Source organism: Eurytemora carolleeae, unplaced genomic scaffold (assembly GCF_000591075.1).
Source record: "Eurytemora carolleeae unplaced genomic scaffold, Eaff_2.0 scaffold1770, whole genome shotgun sequence".
In the NCBI taxonomy this organism is placed as follows: Eukaryota; Metazoa; Arthropoda; class Copepoda; order Calanoida; family Temoridae; genus Eurytemora; species Eurytemora carolleeae.
Window position 1 is genome coordinate 33,876 of NW_019397656.1, and position 16,414 is coordinate 50,289.

The 16,414-nt window shown below is 33.1% G+C and overlaps 1 protein-coding gene across 1 annotated transcript in view; it reads right to left on the bottom strand.

Moving 5' to 3' along the window:
* Positions 1 to 15,254, bottom strand: part of LOC111715367 (uncharacterized) — a gene marked incomplete at its 5' end in the record, with an annotated part of 39,936 nt that extends 24,682 nt beyond the window's left edge. The window contains 17 exon segments of the mRNA XM_023490679.1: positions 372 to 616; positions 934 to 1,218; positions 1,585 to 1,680; positions 1,746 to 1,957; positions 2,723 to 2,940; positions 5,011 to 5,089; positions 5,785 to 5,862; positions 6,628 to 6,743; positions 7,693 to 7,779; positions 8,185 to 8,274; positions 9,129 to 9,196; positions 9,445 to 9,571; positions 10,074 to 10,244; positions 12,009 to 12,079; positions 13,329 to 13,400; positions 14,177 to 14,294; positions 15,127 to 15,254. Coding sequence (XP_023346447.1) covers positions 372 to 616; positions 934 to 1,218; positions 1,585 to 1,680; positions 1,746 to 1,957; positions 2,723 to 2,940; positions 5,011 to 5,089; positions 5,785 to 5,862; positions 6,628 to 6,743; positions 7,693 to 7,779; positions 8,185 to 8,274; positions 9,129 to 9,196; positions 9,445 to 9,571; positions 10,074 to 10,244; positions 12,009 to 12,079; positions 13,329 to 13,400; positions 14,177 to 14,294; positions 15,127 to 15,254 — 2,261 coding nt within the window.
* Between the last annotated feature and the right edge of the window lie 1,160 nt (positions 15,255 to 16,414).

The following is a 16,414-nucleotide window of genomic DNA, read 5'->3' on the forward strand; positions in this document are numbered from 1 at the left end:
TCATAAAATTTTGAAAATCCACATATTTTTTTTTTTAAAAATGGCAAACTTTTTTGTGTTTGTTTTTACAATGTAGAAAAAGATAAAATGTTCAACTGAAATAGAAGATGGTACGAAGCGCCTTGAAAGCCTAGTGTGGATATGTTCCAAAATTGTTTTTGATTTCATTAAGGATAAGTTTGATAATTTCTGAAAACTGTTTATTTTATTCCAGAATTTTACTGCTTGGGGACATTGTTGTTGGTGTAGTTACTATTTGTTAACTTAGTGATAAAATTGGTGTTGGGGAATGTAGAAGATGGGGAAATTGCTGTTTTTGGAAGTTGTGACCTAATACCCTCTATTTTTATCAGATATTATTTAAAAAGGACCTGAGTAACTACAGTCCAGAAACCTTGCTCTAGGTTTGGATAATCTTTCAAATTTTTTGGAATCATGTCATTGCTCCCTGGGTAGATGTAGTTTGCCGTTAAATTAAATGTATATTCCATCAAGATATACTCTGTGCTCTTTCCTAAGAAATGGATCATGTACAAAGCAGCGATGTCAACCCTCCGGGCCATATTACATATGTTTAATAAAGCCCCGGAGGTCATTTCAGCTGTTGTCCTCAGCCCTGTGTAATTAGAGTAAATAAAGGTATAGTTTAGCTGTGTACTTGAGTACAAGCAGAGTCAGGTAGATTTTAAAAATATTTTTCACACGATGGCGCTAGCATTATGCTTAAACATGTTGCAGTCTGTAAAAGAAAGCATGCAGTATCCTGTTTTCCCCAGCTTTCTATAGACTCGGTGACCTCTACGGCGGAATATTAACTAAACTAGCACATAGCTGTATGCTTAGATGCAAAGGGAAGTGGATTTTAGCTAGCCCAGGTAGGAAATGGGGGTAAGGGGCCGGGTGGGGGGATATAAACTCTATATTTCTCTATTCCTGTGTAGTATTTTGTTAGAAAACTATTGAGGTGTACATCTGCATCTAGAGGATCTGTTAATGCTTTGTCATATTCCAAGGTGCAGAGTACAGAACTTGATGCAGAAGGTGTATATCCACCTCCTAGTATTAAACTTAGATCTCGACCAATACAGGCGCATCTGTAGTTGTCATCATTCAGCTTCCTAACAGCGTAGTAGATGTTCTTATTCTCGTCACCACCACACTGATAACTGCAGTCTTCAGGAGAATAATTTGTGCTGATATCTCTTGTTTTCACATCATCTATCAAATTTAAAGGTATTATTTATTTTTATTTTTATCCATCTATACACTTTGCTTTTCTGTCTGTCTGTCTAATTGTATCCAATGAACGGCTGAACTGATTGGGCCAAATTTTTGTGGTTGATCTCGAATAACCCCAGGGAAGGCTTATAGCATGCTCAGAATTACAAAAAGATATGTATCCAAAAGCTTTTCATTTTTGCGCGAAAAAATGTGTGGAAATCCGCAAACTTGTATTGTTTTTGTTTTATACTGTACGAAGAAAAGATGCTTACAGATAGAGCCACAATTAAAAATTTAAATAGAGGATGGGCGCGAAGCGCCCTAAAGCCAAGTTTAGTTATATAGTGATAAATGTCTAAAAACCTTTTAATATGTAGGTTCCAATGGATTTATTGTAGAAATCATAATCTTTACTTCCTATTTTCCCATCCACTGCGTCATCAAACTCAAAAAATGTTCCTAAATGTCAAATTTGAATTTAGCGTGGTTGAGGTCGTTGAGGAGATAAAATACTTGTCACTTACCAACAAAATCAAAAAATAAAGTTTTTGGACCACTAAGAAGTTGTACTTCAACCCTACTTGCAACAAAAGACATTGTAGATGTTGCAAATGCGGGATCATTGAAATAAATAACACCAGCGTTATCAAGATCGGCAGGATCAATTGTCATATCAAAAAAATCTCCGTCTGAGGGAAGTTTTCTAGCAGGGCTTATCCATTCTTCAGGCTCACTCCTAGGATGAACATGGTTTATCAAGCAACAAGTAGAGATGGGCAACATTATTGTTAACAAAGAAACATTTTAAGAACGATCGAAATTTTACGTTAAAAATGGTGTTGTTAAAAAAAACGAACAATGGATGAAAAACTTGGATTGCTCACAGTAAAACGAACGAAAAAAAATTGTTGAAATCGTTGTTAGAACATTCTTGAAACAAATTATTGTTTTTTGTTTTCTGAACGAACAACTTTTCCAAAAGATTTTGAAAAAACTATAGTTTTTTCTAGATAAGCGATTTTGAAAAAAAAAAAGATAGTTTATTTCCTGAGTGACCGATTTTTAACAAACTTGTGAAATAACGTCATGTTATTTAATAAACGAACCATTTTACTGAACAATCTATTACTGAAAGAACAATTTTACTGAACAAATGATTTATTGAATGATTGTTCAGTAAGAAAATGAACAAAATTTCGGGAGAATGAACGATAATGTTGAGAACCATCTCCAGCCACAAGGACATATAGTCCAGATATATAAACTCCAAACAGACAATTTTCGGATGAGACATACGTTAAAGAGACAATTCACATAAAAGACAATTCTCGGAAAAGACCAACTCCAGAATGACAAAAAACCGTTTTGGAAATAAAATTTGTATGATCATACAATTTCTACCAGGACAAATTTCGGGATAGAAATTAAAATTCAGACTTTTTCAGTCATGTCTAAAATCCCTATCAAATGTGATGTAAAACTTTTAAGGGTTTAAACTTACTTATGCTTGTAAAAAGTGTCTTCATAGTAGCCAATTCTGAAGCTGAGAGTTACTGGTTCTTTAAACTCTGTTTTGATAAAGTACAATCCCCAGATCATAGCAGATCGTTTCCCGAACTCAAAGAGAATATTATCCTCTGTCCTGAAGTTCCAACCAAATCCAGGAGTTAAAGGAAATGTGAGTTCCGGATACTCATACAGGGATGACTTCAAAACTCTCTGAAAAAGATTTTGTCAAAAACAGAAAAACAACCAGAACCAATTATAAAGGTTTACAACAATAACAAAAACAACAACAACACGTTGACATTGACAAACACTACAACAACTGAAAACAACCAGAACCAATTATAAAGGTTTACAACAACAACAAAAACAACAACAACACGTTGACATTGACAACCACTACAATAACTGAAAAACAACCAGAACCAATTATAAAGGTTTACAACTATAACAAAAACAACAACAACACGTTGACATTGACAACCACTACAATAACTGAAAAACAACCAGAACCAATTATAAAGGTTTACAACAACAACAAAAACAACAACAACACGTTGACATTGACAACCACTACAATAACTGAAAAGGAATCATTCTCAGGTTTTTGAAAACAGTCTTTTCGTTTTTTTTTTGGAAAAAACGAAAGTTTTTAAAACAATGGAAAATTTAAACCCCTGAGGTATTCAAATATAAACCCGAGGACGAAGTTTTTAATAATAATCATTTTAAAAAGATCGTTTTCGCAAAAGACCCTTCGTTAATGACCGTTAACAACAACACTTTCTTAACGACCGATAACGATCAGACCCTTTGTTAAGGATCGTTAGCAAGCTTATTAGAGAAAATACATTATTTTGTTCGGAAAACAAATTCCAGTTATTTCTATCGATAAAAAAACATTTAAGGCAAAATTTATTATACCTTATCTTCCTGATCGTTTTAAAAACGATTAACAACCCTACAACTAAAAAACTGTAACTACTAAAAAAAAAATAAACACCCTTTACCCCGGTAAAACAAAAATATTGGCAACAATACCAACTCAGGAAGTAATAAAAATACTTTTTTTAATTTCTGTTTTTGCAACTATCTTCTGTTATTATGCGGGAAAATATGTATTTTTGGTCGGTATTTTGACTTTTTTTGTTTCTTTGAGGTTTGAATTCAAGATCTTTAATCTTGACCATTGTGAAAAAATCTTGAATTTAAATCAATAATAAACAAAAAAATTAACATCATAACAAAAACAAATTTTCCCTAAAAATAACACAAACACACATGTACAAAATCTTCCAGGGGGTAAAATTCTTTACTTCACTGCTTAAAACTCCAGGGAGGAACAAATGTTGTCATTTTCCGACTTTTCCTCCATTAACGGTAGACATAAAATCTTTTCCTCCGTTAACGGTAGACATAAAATCTTTTCCTCTGTTAACGGTAGACATAAAATCTTTTCCTCCGTTAATGGTAGACATAAAATCTTTTCCTCCGTTAACGGTAGACATAAAATATTTTCCTCCGTTAACGGTAGACATAAAATTTTTCCTCCATTAACGGTAGACATAAAATCTTTTCCTCCGTTAACAGTAGACATAAAATCTTTTTTTCTGTTAATAGTTGTTCAGATTATCAACGCCAGTTGGAAGGTTCCTTGGTTTAAATTTCGGAAATTACTTTAACACATCATTGAAAATCAGAAAGAAAAACATTTGCATATGTCTTTCAAACAATTTACACCATAATTTTCAGATAATTTCTATTCCACATTTTTTCTCACAATTTTACTTTCTTTGGTATGAAAAATTTCTTATTTCTTCCGAGGCAAATAAGTAATATTTTTACCGGCAAAGCAATCGAGTATTTTAATAAAAATATCGCACATTTTTATGAAACTTAATTGAATAAATTTATTTATCACACTAACTGTTCACTTGTAGGGAGAACTGCTCAAAATATAAGGGGGGTCATGATGTAAGCGTAGTTTCAAGTTATCCTGTCAATGCCCAAGTTGCAACTGTACTCTGATCAAGTAAGACTTAAAATCCATGTTTTTTATCTTTAAACTGTTTAATTTCGTTTTTCGGGTTCTCTGCGAAAGTAACTTGGGATTTCTTGCTTTTAAGAAGCAATGGAGAAATAATCAGAATAGAACACCTTTTGAGCCGGAAAAACGACGGTATCTTCCACATTTTTAATCAGAGTAAGTTGGCTTATTTTCCAAAAAAATCGATAATATTAATCCTAAAATATAGTTTTTTTAATGAATCAAGTAATACTTACTTTAGCTGACTGTGTGGTGTAAATCAAGATTTTGTCTGTCGAATTTGACAAAGATTTCTCATCCGCCAGCAAAATTGCCCTAAAAATAGCAGAACAATCTAGATTACATTTTTCTAATCTAGATTCAAGCCTTCAAGGTATGTGATTATCCGCAAAGGATGAGACGTCAGAGACAAATAAGCGTAATTAATATTTTCTGTTTTCTTAGATTGTTGGTTCCCGGGCGGCTGTAAATCTTTTCTTTGCTAAATCATTAAATAGCCAGGGAAAGGCGATTTTTCAAGGCAGGCTACTTGATTTAACCTTAAAATCGTCTTTACAGTCTCTGTGTTTGTGGGTAACCCTGTATTTCAAACTATTTTTTATTTATTTACTGCCGTGAAAAAATGGCATATTTCTAAGGTCCATCAAAGCAGTTCGCAAATTATGTATTCGTCATAATGGATAGGGATGGGAAACAACCAGATTCTTTTCAACTTTTAATATTTTAGACTTTCAACAGGTTTTACGACAACATGAGAAGGTTCCAAAATTTCTAAAGGGTAACAAATTTGCATATGTTTGAGGAAAGCAAACTTCTACAGAATAAAGTTTTAAAATGTTGGAACCTTTTTCATGTTGTCGTAAAACCTGTTAAAAATCTTAAAATGTTAAAATTTTCTATGAAACGAATTTAGATATTGCCCATCGCTAGTAATGGAAAGCAATTCGAGTCTTTGAAAAAGATTATAAGGGCCATGAAAACCGAAAATCCCGTATTATAAGGGGGTCTACCTGTGGGCAAATTTCTCTGCAGTTGCATCTGAACTTGATCCATATCTACGTGTTGGCTCAGAGAAATCACATTTTACACTTGTAATATTAAACATTTAAATTATCTAGTTTACAACAGAGTTTACAAATTTTTGCTTTCATTTTATTTTGTCGGAATAAAAAATGAATGCATTAATTTTGCGTTAAAATAAAAGTTATGTCAATGGAGTAAGCATTGTTAATATACCAGAGTTAAGAATTTAAGAATGATAGAGAGAAGTATTAATAGGGTTTCCAGCGATAAGTGTAAATCGTTTTGCGAAAATTTCGCATTTTTCGCGAAAGTTTTCTCTCGCTTGAAACCCTAGCTGCATGAACTGTGCACGGGTGGTTAAACTACAGGATTAAGTTGATCTGTAGTTAAACCAGTAAGACTAAATTGAACCACTTCTCATCAGTTTAACCTGTTGCAAAGGAGAATATGTGTTTCATTTTACTCTATGCAGTTCAGCTACATCAATTTAATTAATTGAATCTTAACCCTGGACAATTGCAAAGAAAAATAATATTTACAAATAGAACATTGAGCGCGTCAACTCTTAAGATTAAAAGGGGAAGACGACAATCGTCTTGCTTTATCGTAGAAGGATTTTGCTACATCTTCATTGTTTGTATCAATACAAGGAAGACGACTTCTCTATTTGGGTTTTGATTGAGCTTTTCTTGAAAATAAAAGTTTACAAGTAAGCATTTAAATGTTCATTGACGTTACTTTTTGTTTGATAGTTGGTAGACATCATAATTGAAATAGAAAGTCGTCTTCATTGTAATTGATACTTAAGACGACGACAATACCTTTCTTACCTGATTTGGTTTGAAGATGAAGCACTAATCTTGAATTGATCCCAGGCATAAACCTGGTGCTGGAAGTATAGTTCAGCACAAGAGGAAACTAGGGGGAACTTGCTCGATTCAAAAATCTAGATTTTATTCAAATAAAAAATTATACATTAGGAGGTTATGACGATCTGATGCCGACTTGAAAATTGTATTTAATTGTTGAAACAGTTTGTGACATTTATTTGTCAACCTAATTAATAAATATAATTCTTGAAACAATAATAAAGATTACCGCTTATTTGTGGGCATGCTGAAAAAGGGGTATTTCCAAAATGTGGTCTTCCTTTTTGGGGCTAATTGCCAGAGATAAATGGAAAAAATTCCGGTAATTTTGTTAACAAACGGTGACCTTCGAAAATTTTTGGATTGAAATTGCATAAAACTCACAGAAAAAAAAATTATGTGTTTATGTTTTTTAATAAGAACTTTTAATTTTCCCCACTATTTATTGTTATAGAAGAACCAATCATTAGCGGCAAATGCACTGCCGTAGCAGTTTAGCGGCAAACTTACTGCAAAAATATCTTTTGTTAACGCCGTTTATAAATTTGATATCCTTCAGTGATTCTAGGTAAGAACCCAGGGTAACCTGAAAATTGGTTCGTTCTTTTATCTCAACTAGAGATTAATGAACGCATTCGTTTTTATCATTTTGTTCGTTCATCGTTCATGAAACACGCATTTTGTTAGTTTTTTCAGCCGTAAAATAATAACTTGATTTCGTTAGTTCTCAAAGAATCGTTCATTTTACAACAAATTTGTTCGTTTACTCAGTGAAAGATCGTTTAGTAAACAACGATTCATATTCAATAAAAACCCAATATTTTTTTTAGTTTGTTCCAAAAAATCTGTTTTAACACACACAAAAAAGTTAGTTTTTATCAAAATCTTTTGAAAAATTCGTTCCATAAGTAAAAAAAAATATGTTTTTTCAAGTTCGTTTCAATAATTTCAAATCTTCTGTTGATGCTTTTTTCGACACGTCACGACACTAACGTTCATGAAAAATTTTGTTCGTTCTCATCTTACCGGATATTCTAGATAGGAACAGTCTTCAAAATTAACTCCATTAGGATAATCAGAGGGGAAATTATTCGCACAATAGCACTCAGACAACTAGAAATATTTTTAAACATAAAAATCTGTGGAATAGAAAAACTACTTAAAGAATTCAGTTATGATGTTAAATAATCAAATGCACATTAAACACATCAATTGTGCATTGTATACAGACCCCTTTACTTAATACTTTGGTTTTAAGCAACTGGTTCAATTATTTGCTTTATAACAAAATCAAATACGCAAACTATTCTTAAATGTTGTATTTTACAGTTTTATGGGTTCCAGTAGTCCCACTGTGGGAAGCTTATTAAAGGAGTCAATTTTTGAGATAATTTTGTCTCCTTCCTTTTCACTCTCTGTAATAGATATGGAGGGGGATTGGACAGTAAAAATCAAATCATTTCAGTGATAAAAAATCTTTAAAAATGTATGCAAACATTGAAGATAAATGAAATATACCTTGAGCGAAAAATATCTATAATCTCTCCCCCTACACAGTTCTGCACAGGTTCGTAGAGTCAAAAAGGCAGAATATGCATCAGTTTTTACCTAGTGTAATGAGCATTAACTTTATTGTTAAAATGGCGTTAAAAATTTAAAGTTGTAAGTTTTTCGTGGATTTTCCTGTTTTATTTTACTAGTGGATTTTCTATAACTTTTTAAGATATTCAAAACGTAAAAATATTTGTATGAAAAGTGTATAAATCTATATATAAACTAGCCTTATAGGGCGCTCCGCGCCCATCTTCTAAATTAATTGTGAACATGTTCTCTTTGTGAACATCGTAAAACAAAACAAAAATAATTCGCGGACTTTCACAAAAAATGTTGTGGATTTTCAAAATTTTCAAAAATTTAATGAAGATCGAATTTTGATGGAGACAAATATTTGAAATTTTGATCATTCATAAACCTTCCCTGTGGTCACGTGATGTAACACAAAAAATTTGGGCCCGATCGGTTCAGCCGTTTTGAAGTTTATTGGATACAAACAAACAAGCAGACAAACAGACAAACACCCAGACAAGCCAAATTTATATATAGATTTGGCTTGTCTGTCTGTTTGTCTGTTTGTCTGTCTGTTTGTATCCAATAAACGTCAAAACGGCTGAACCGATCGAGCCCAAATTTTTGTGGGACATCACGTGACCACAGGGAAGGTTTATGAAGGATAAAAATTTTTAAAAATGTGTTTAAAAGGTTTTTAATTTTGTAAAAAAATTTAAATTCGTGAAAATCCGCGAATATTTTTTAAAAATCCGCAAAAATTTGTTCTTCTTTGTTTTAAAATGTAAACAAAAAGAACATGTTCACAATTTAAATAGAAGATGGGCGCGAAGCGCCCTAAAAGCCTAGTACTTTAAATTTCAATGATCACTTAAAATAATAATTTAAAAGTTGACCTTGATATTGTTTTTCGCTGGCAATTTCTCAGCACAGGTCCAGTAGGCAAATGGGTCTTTTACATATTCTGAAGAAAAAACGTTCAACATTACACTAAACTAAGCTAGTGGAATAGGTAAATTAGGCCGGGTACTGTAAAAAAGTCTGGCCCAACGCCATAAAAGTTGATACCGAGCCGGCATATGATAAGTCGCGGTCGGTACTTGCCGCCCGTCACTAAAGTACAAGAGGTCGGTCCGGCTCGAATTCAAATTGACCTTTGTCGACTGTGAAATCTCTTAAAAATATTTTTATGTTTTATGTTTAATTTGTTACCTGGGTTAAAGGATGCCAGTGTCATATAAGGCTTTACTGGATCATTAAATGATTCTGCTTGAAAAATAAGATATTGATATTTCTTTTTTGATTGAAGAGTATATATATCAACAGGGACCTCACATCCCTGAAACGAAATAAAGATAATTTAGAATTTAAATGTTTTAAATCTTATATATATTTTGCTTGTTTTTCTGGTTGTTTGTTTGTAACTGATAAACGTCAAAACATAAGAAAACCGATCGGAAACACATTTTTTGTAAATTACTCACATGACCCCAGGGAAGGTTTATAAATGCTCACTGCATGTTGATTTTCGTAAAAATTTTAAATACTCCGAAAAATGATTGAAATTCGCAAAATTATTTATTTTTGTTTTTTATTAAGAGAAAATGCCGAAATATTGAGCAACAATTAACATTTTAAATATAAAATGGGCGCAAAGCGTCGTGATTGCCTAATGATATATTTTTGGGAAACCTCATTGTAAAATCAAGCAATATTAATCACGTTTCAAATTTTAAAAATGGGGCTTTCCTGCCTAGAAAATCTTACAAAAATGTTTAATATGTATTTTTCGGCAAGTACACCATAAGCTTGCTGAAACTCCCTATAAGAATATTACTTACTAGTCCTAAAGGGTTAGTGAGCCTCCCTGATACCAGGGTTTCATGGTGTATCATGTCATTTGACCCAAACACTGTAAAGTCCTTAATCCCGCAAAAATTTTGCTCCAAATGATGAGAGTTTATAATTCTAATCTTGGTAAACTGTCTTGGACATCCATAATCCAGACCAAACTAAAACATATAAATTATACATACAGGGTTATCCACAATGGATGCGTCTGTAAAGACGACCTGAAGCTCATTAAATTTGACGGTTACGAGGTTAAATCAAGTCTCCTGCCTGGAACTACGACATATTCAACGATTAAGCAAAAAAGAAGTTTACAGTTGCCGGGAATAGTAAATAACAGGAAACTGATAAATAATATAAATTCTGTACAATAGTCTCTGAAGTTTACAGTTGCCAGGAATAGTAAATAACAGGAAACTGACAGTATAAATTCTGTATAATAGTCTCTGAAGTCTCATCCGTTATGGGAAACTTTGTTTATATATATATGTATATATTAGCAGACTAGAATTAGCCCCGGTTTTTGAAAACTCGAAGTGTTTAGACTGTAAATAGGCTCCTCAAGAGTCTTGAGATGTATATTAATTTTTGCTTGCTAGACCAGTTTACTTTTATCTCTTTGCTTGGCTAGATAGACACGTTTCAATAGAAGTAAATATTTCCATTTACTGATAGCACCGAGTGAAGGATTCATAATTTTAATGGATAATGAGATAGATAGAAAGATAGATGTTACTGCCATGCAATTTCTATTGGTTCAGAATAAACATCAAACACATGACTGAACCCTGATTGGATCAGGCGCTAAAGGACTCGGCATACAGGAGTGTAGACACATTTGCTTTTGTTATAATCTCCAAGATTATAAATTCTAACGATATTTTCTATCAAAATAACTGTTTTGCTCCTACTGGAGATGAGATAAATGACAGAGAGGATTCTCATGAGATATTCAACATCGATGGAGACCATTTCTTTTTGTTACTCTGGACAATCAAGAATCAAGAAAGTTTTACTTAGTTTACAGAAATACATGTTTTGTATTCATTGAACATGTTTTCCCCCTTCCCCTCCTATTCTATCTTTATAATCTCTGAATTACAATTGAATTCATTCTTAACATTTTCTACCTTCACAAGCCCTATATTTTTATCATCATTGTGCAATATGCATATTCTAGAACGTTCTGTATTTATAAATTGAGTTTATTTTCACAACGTTTAAGCTTCTCAAGCCCTATATTTTTATCACCATTGTGAAATATGCATGTTCTAGAACATTCTCTCCCCTACAAGCCATGAAATATGTCCTAGTTTTTTGTCATCATTATGCAATACCCGGCCGTATAAAAAGGCCACCTTTTCGTAGTAGATTCAGTCTGGGGTTCACAGGCAGAACTACTACTTCTCTTCTAACCAGGTCTCTCTATATATTTATATTCCCCTAAACCCTCCCTCTCTAAACTTGGCTTGTTTTTAATTTAACATTCTTATGCATATTTTTATACTTGTAAAATTTTCCTTATAAACTGGGCTAGTTTTAAACTTATGTATTTTTATGCACCTTTCATACTTGTTCGAATTTTGTCAAATTTTTAACTTGCAAATATTATATGTCAATAAATCAAACCTTTAATTCCTGTTATTTAATTCTGCGAGCACACTGTTAAATATTAGAAGTCTTATAAATTTCATTAAAAGGTTTAATTGATACTTAGATTGAAATCTATCAATTTTTAAATTGTTTGTTTTGATTCAAATATTCGAAAGAACATTACACTTTTATTAAGTTTTCCAAAATTTGTATTCTGACCAAATATAATAACCAAAACTATTAGAAAACTCGTTTTGCGTTTTAAAAATCTTTGATCAAATCAAACTTATAGAGAATACAGATTTTACTTTTTCAAATTTATAATTACTTACTGAAGAATGACTCCCAACTTGATTTCTCTCAGTCCACCATTTATCCCCTCTGATGTTTTCACAAACCTCACCTTGAAATATAACTTATATATTTAAAAAATTAATCGTTTCGGTTGGTTTTTAAAATTTTTTTATAGAATTTCCAAGATTTAATAACTGTCCTCAATATTTATACTTTGCTTGTCTGTTTGTCTGTCTGTCTATTTGTATCCAATAAACGTCAAAACAGCTGAATCGATCATGGGTCCAAATTTTGTGTGGTACTTCACATGTCCCCAGAGAAGGTTTATAGATGATCAAAATTTAAAATTTTGCCTCCAACAAAATTCGATTTTCATTAAATTCAAAAAATCTACAAAATTTTTTGCTAAAAAATCCGGGAACATTTTTTGCTAAAAAATCCGGGAACATTTTTTGTCTTTGTTATAGTTTTTCAATGTAAACAAAAAAATTGTCAAAATTGGAATAGAAGATGAGCGCAAAGCGCCATATAAAGCCTAGTCACTTAAAATTAGCTATTATAAAGCTTTGCAATATTTTTATCAAAAACAATAATAAAAAACGATTAAAAAATGATCGTTTTAACTAGTTCGATTTTGGATCCATTTTGGTTCAACTTTTTGGTTTACTTACACCACTGTGTCTTTTTGATCGTAAAAGAAAATGTCGGCAAAAATGCACCAAAAATGTACAGACTAACTAAAAGATATCTTTCACATGCATGAACTAATATAAAGTGGTTTAGATGTAGAATGGTATTAAATAGTTCACCTATAAGGTTTATATTTGACATATTTGTAATTTTCTACAAAAAGAAAAAAAAAACATAGAAGGCCGAATTTAAAGAATTTAAGCCGCGGCTTAAATTTGAGATGCGGCTCAAACATGCCACTTAAAATTGTATTTAATGTTTCAAGATTTACGCCGGCGCTCAGTTGAAACCGGGTTTTGGCGGATTTAAGACGAGGCTCAAATTCAATTAAATTCGGACACCGTGCGTGCATATAAAACATATAATTCATCAATCCTTGATCTCCTTTTTATGTTTATCTGTAGATTTGAATAATCATTATTTTGGTATCCAGGAAAGTGTCTAAAATTCAACCAATCATAGTGTCACTTACAATTTACATATGCCCATAGCCAATCAGAAGCCGTGAAATGTGCACAAAATCAATAAGAGAACTGTCAAAAGAGAGGATTAAGCAGAAGATCAAAAGTGTCCACTTTGGATATACAGATTCAGCCAACCGGATAAAGGGTATCCAACAACACTTTAAAGACAACTTAAACATTTGATTATTTTTTGGTTGGACTTACCAAATAGTTCATGAGGTTTCAATCCAAATCCAGTATTACGAATCGTGGTAGGATCATGGCAAGTAGTCGACCCTAAAAAAAATCCGTTAAAGAGCATAAAAATAATCTCTTCGCCATTTTAAGCATCTGAAAAAATGCCAAAATGAAGAAAGGATTTATAAAAGGTACTGTAAGGGTAATTTCAAGTGACCCTTCATGAAAAGAAAACATGCCCGGTTCCAAACCTTTCTGTACGTTAATATCTTTGTAAGAACAAGTTTGAATTAGATATCCAAGTTGATGATTTTCTGATTGTCAATTGTAATTTCTATACAAAAGCGACTTGACCAAATTTTGTGCCGGATCTCACATGACCCAAGAGAAGGTTTAAGGATGCAATTAAGAATTTCAAAAAGCTGTCTCCAAAATTTTTTGATTTAAGTAAAATTTTGAAGATCCACGAACAAGTTTCATTAAATCTCGGATTTTTTTGTTATTGCCAGTCTGCCAAAGAAATGCCAATCAAAATGATGAGTATAAAAGCCTACACAGACCTTATCCCAAGACAGTTCTAGGAACCCTGCCCTATCCTCTGTCTCATGTATCTGGTTATGACGCATGGCAAGGTACAGAAGTTATAATCACTAGAATTGTATGACTACCTTACCCTATTCAAGTGCCCATGGTGCTAGTGTACACTTGCACTGTTTCTTGGCACTTAATATCCTGCTATATAAATAAGAATATTTAAGCAATCCTTGACCAAGCAATGGTTCAAAGGGTATCGTTGTAAATCGGACATTCCACTCTATAAATGGAAGGTCGTTTGAAATTACGCTTACAGTTGCTTTAACTCCTTTAGGATTTACCGCAATTTCCTCGTCCCGAGATGGCAAACTGATGTTTTTCCAGAACATCCCAGGAACCAGAGAAAAGAGAACATTGTAGAGGTTGAGAAGAATGCCGATCAGAAAACCAAGTAAATCTCTAAAAAAATTAAACTGAAATTGTAAGTTTATCATAAAATTGTCGATTATATCCATTAAAAATGCCGTCCTCTATAAAGATGTAAGAGTTGATCCTTGTTACATAGACTGTAAGGTATGGAGACATATGCATCATAATCATACTTATTACAGTGATAATCAGAAAACTATGAAACAGGAAGACGACTTTAATAATCAAGTTACGGGTTACACACAAAGAAAGGATACTTCAGAGACGGTTTCACAGAATGTTTTTAGTCCGTTTTCTTGCATTCAGGGTTCCAAATGTAAGCCAAAACTGGTTTTATTCTCTTCTTAATCATTTGGTAAACAACCAAAATCAAGCTTTAAATAGTCATATTTTTAGAGTTTTGGGTCGTCTTTACAGTCTCATCTTGTGTGGGTAATGAGTGCAGTGTAAGCAGACCAATTTCACTAAGTGAGTGATTAAATTAGTGCCTTTGTAACAACATCAAATACACTTATTATTATGTTGTCATCTTATTCCTTTGTTTTCTGGTTATCATTGTAGAGGTAAGTTAGGTAAGAACAGGCATAGGGCCTGCATGTTCCGTGCACTGAAAACTTTGGTTAATTTCATGTACCGGGCCGACTTTTAACCTGCTAGAGCAGGCTGTACAATACACATACATGACAATCAGATAATATTAGGCAAAACAAGACAGTACGCCAAATGCACAATCCCCCACTAACGAAATTAAGTGCATGGCCACAGATCCAGCAACTCCCCTTTTTCATGTATATGATTGATGTAGAAAATTGTTAGGAGGGGGGGGGGGAGTTGTAAGAAATTAACAGGCCTTGAAACTTACCTCACATGAGGTAGCAGCTTGACAAATAACAGCACAAGCTTGCCAGGATTCTACTCCTGTAGACTTGGATATCTCTAATCCAGCAAACTTGTGGTTCGGGACTGGACAACTTAATTTTTCTTCCGCTCCTAACATAGGATATGTAGAGATCAAAGCTTACACTACAGCTTTAACATTTGTCTTTTCAAGATATAAATGTGCTGTCACAAATTGTTAATCGTGCATATCATCCGTATGGAAAGTTATGCACACATATTTTTAGATCCAACAGAATTGTGGAAAATAACCTCTTTTCTACAGGGTTGTCTGAGCCCTGAATTTAAAAACTTTGGCACTAGCCGTAATTCCTTAAACCCGACTTTAAGACCCAATCTTTAACCCAACTCTGAAAACAGTTTGTGTCATGTGATTGACAGCTGCAAGATCTTCCGCTCGACTTAAGGAGTTAGGCCCAATGAAAATAAAACCGACCTTGGTTGGTTTTAGTGGAGAATAAGGCTCAATGTTCAGTCTTGTTTTCATAAAAACCCGGAATGCGCCATTCTCATTACCATGAAAATCCGCCAAATAGAATATTACACATATTTTGAACTCAACTCTGTGGAAAATGAGATGCAGCTTGAATCCGAAAGCTCAAGTCGTAAATAAGGCCCAACAACAGCTTAGACCCGTGCCGTATTTTCCCGAAGTTTTTAAATTGTGGGCTCTGGAATATTTTGACAAAAAATGTTGTATCTTTGGCTTGCTTGCATCCAAGCGTGCCTGAGCACGTAAAATAGGAACACGTTTTAAGTTCCAATCATCTACAATCTTAGATCTACATATCATCTTCATTTCAGGAAATCGATATGCTAAACTTGATGACATAGTTTATTTTTAAATGTTTTTTGGGAGTTGTACTCCTCTTTTATTTATTTGATGATATAGGATCCAGTTTACAGATTACAGATTACAGATACGTGGACAATTTTTTTTTTGATTTTTGAATATTTTAGACTATTGTAGCGTTGTGGATGGATATCAAGTAGTTGACATTGCAGAAGGGGTTTATCACATTTATCAGCTGAGCAAATGTTTGCTTCAGGAGCTGATGGAGCATTCTTCTTGGGCTCAAGTTAGGGACCTGGCACACAGGGATTAACATAGAAATTGGAGACAAGACATTTCTTGGCATTGGTTACCAGAATTTCTTTGGGTAGGGTTATGAGAAATTTCTCAGAATTGTTTACAAGAAATTTCACGGAATGGGTTAAAAGAAATTCCTGGGAATTGGTAATGATAAATACCC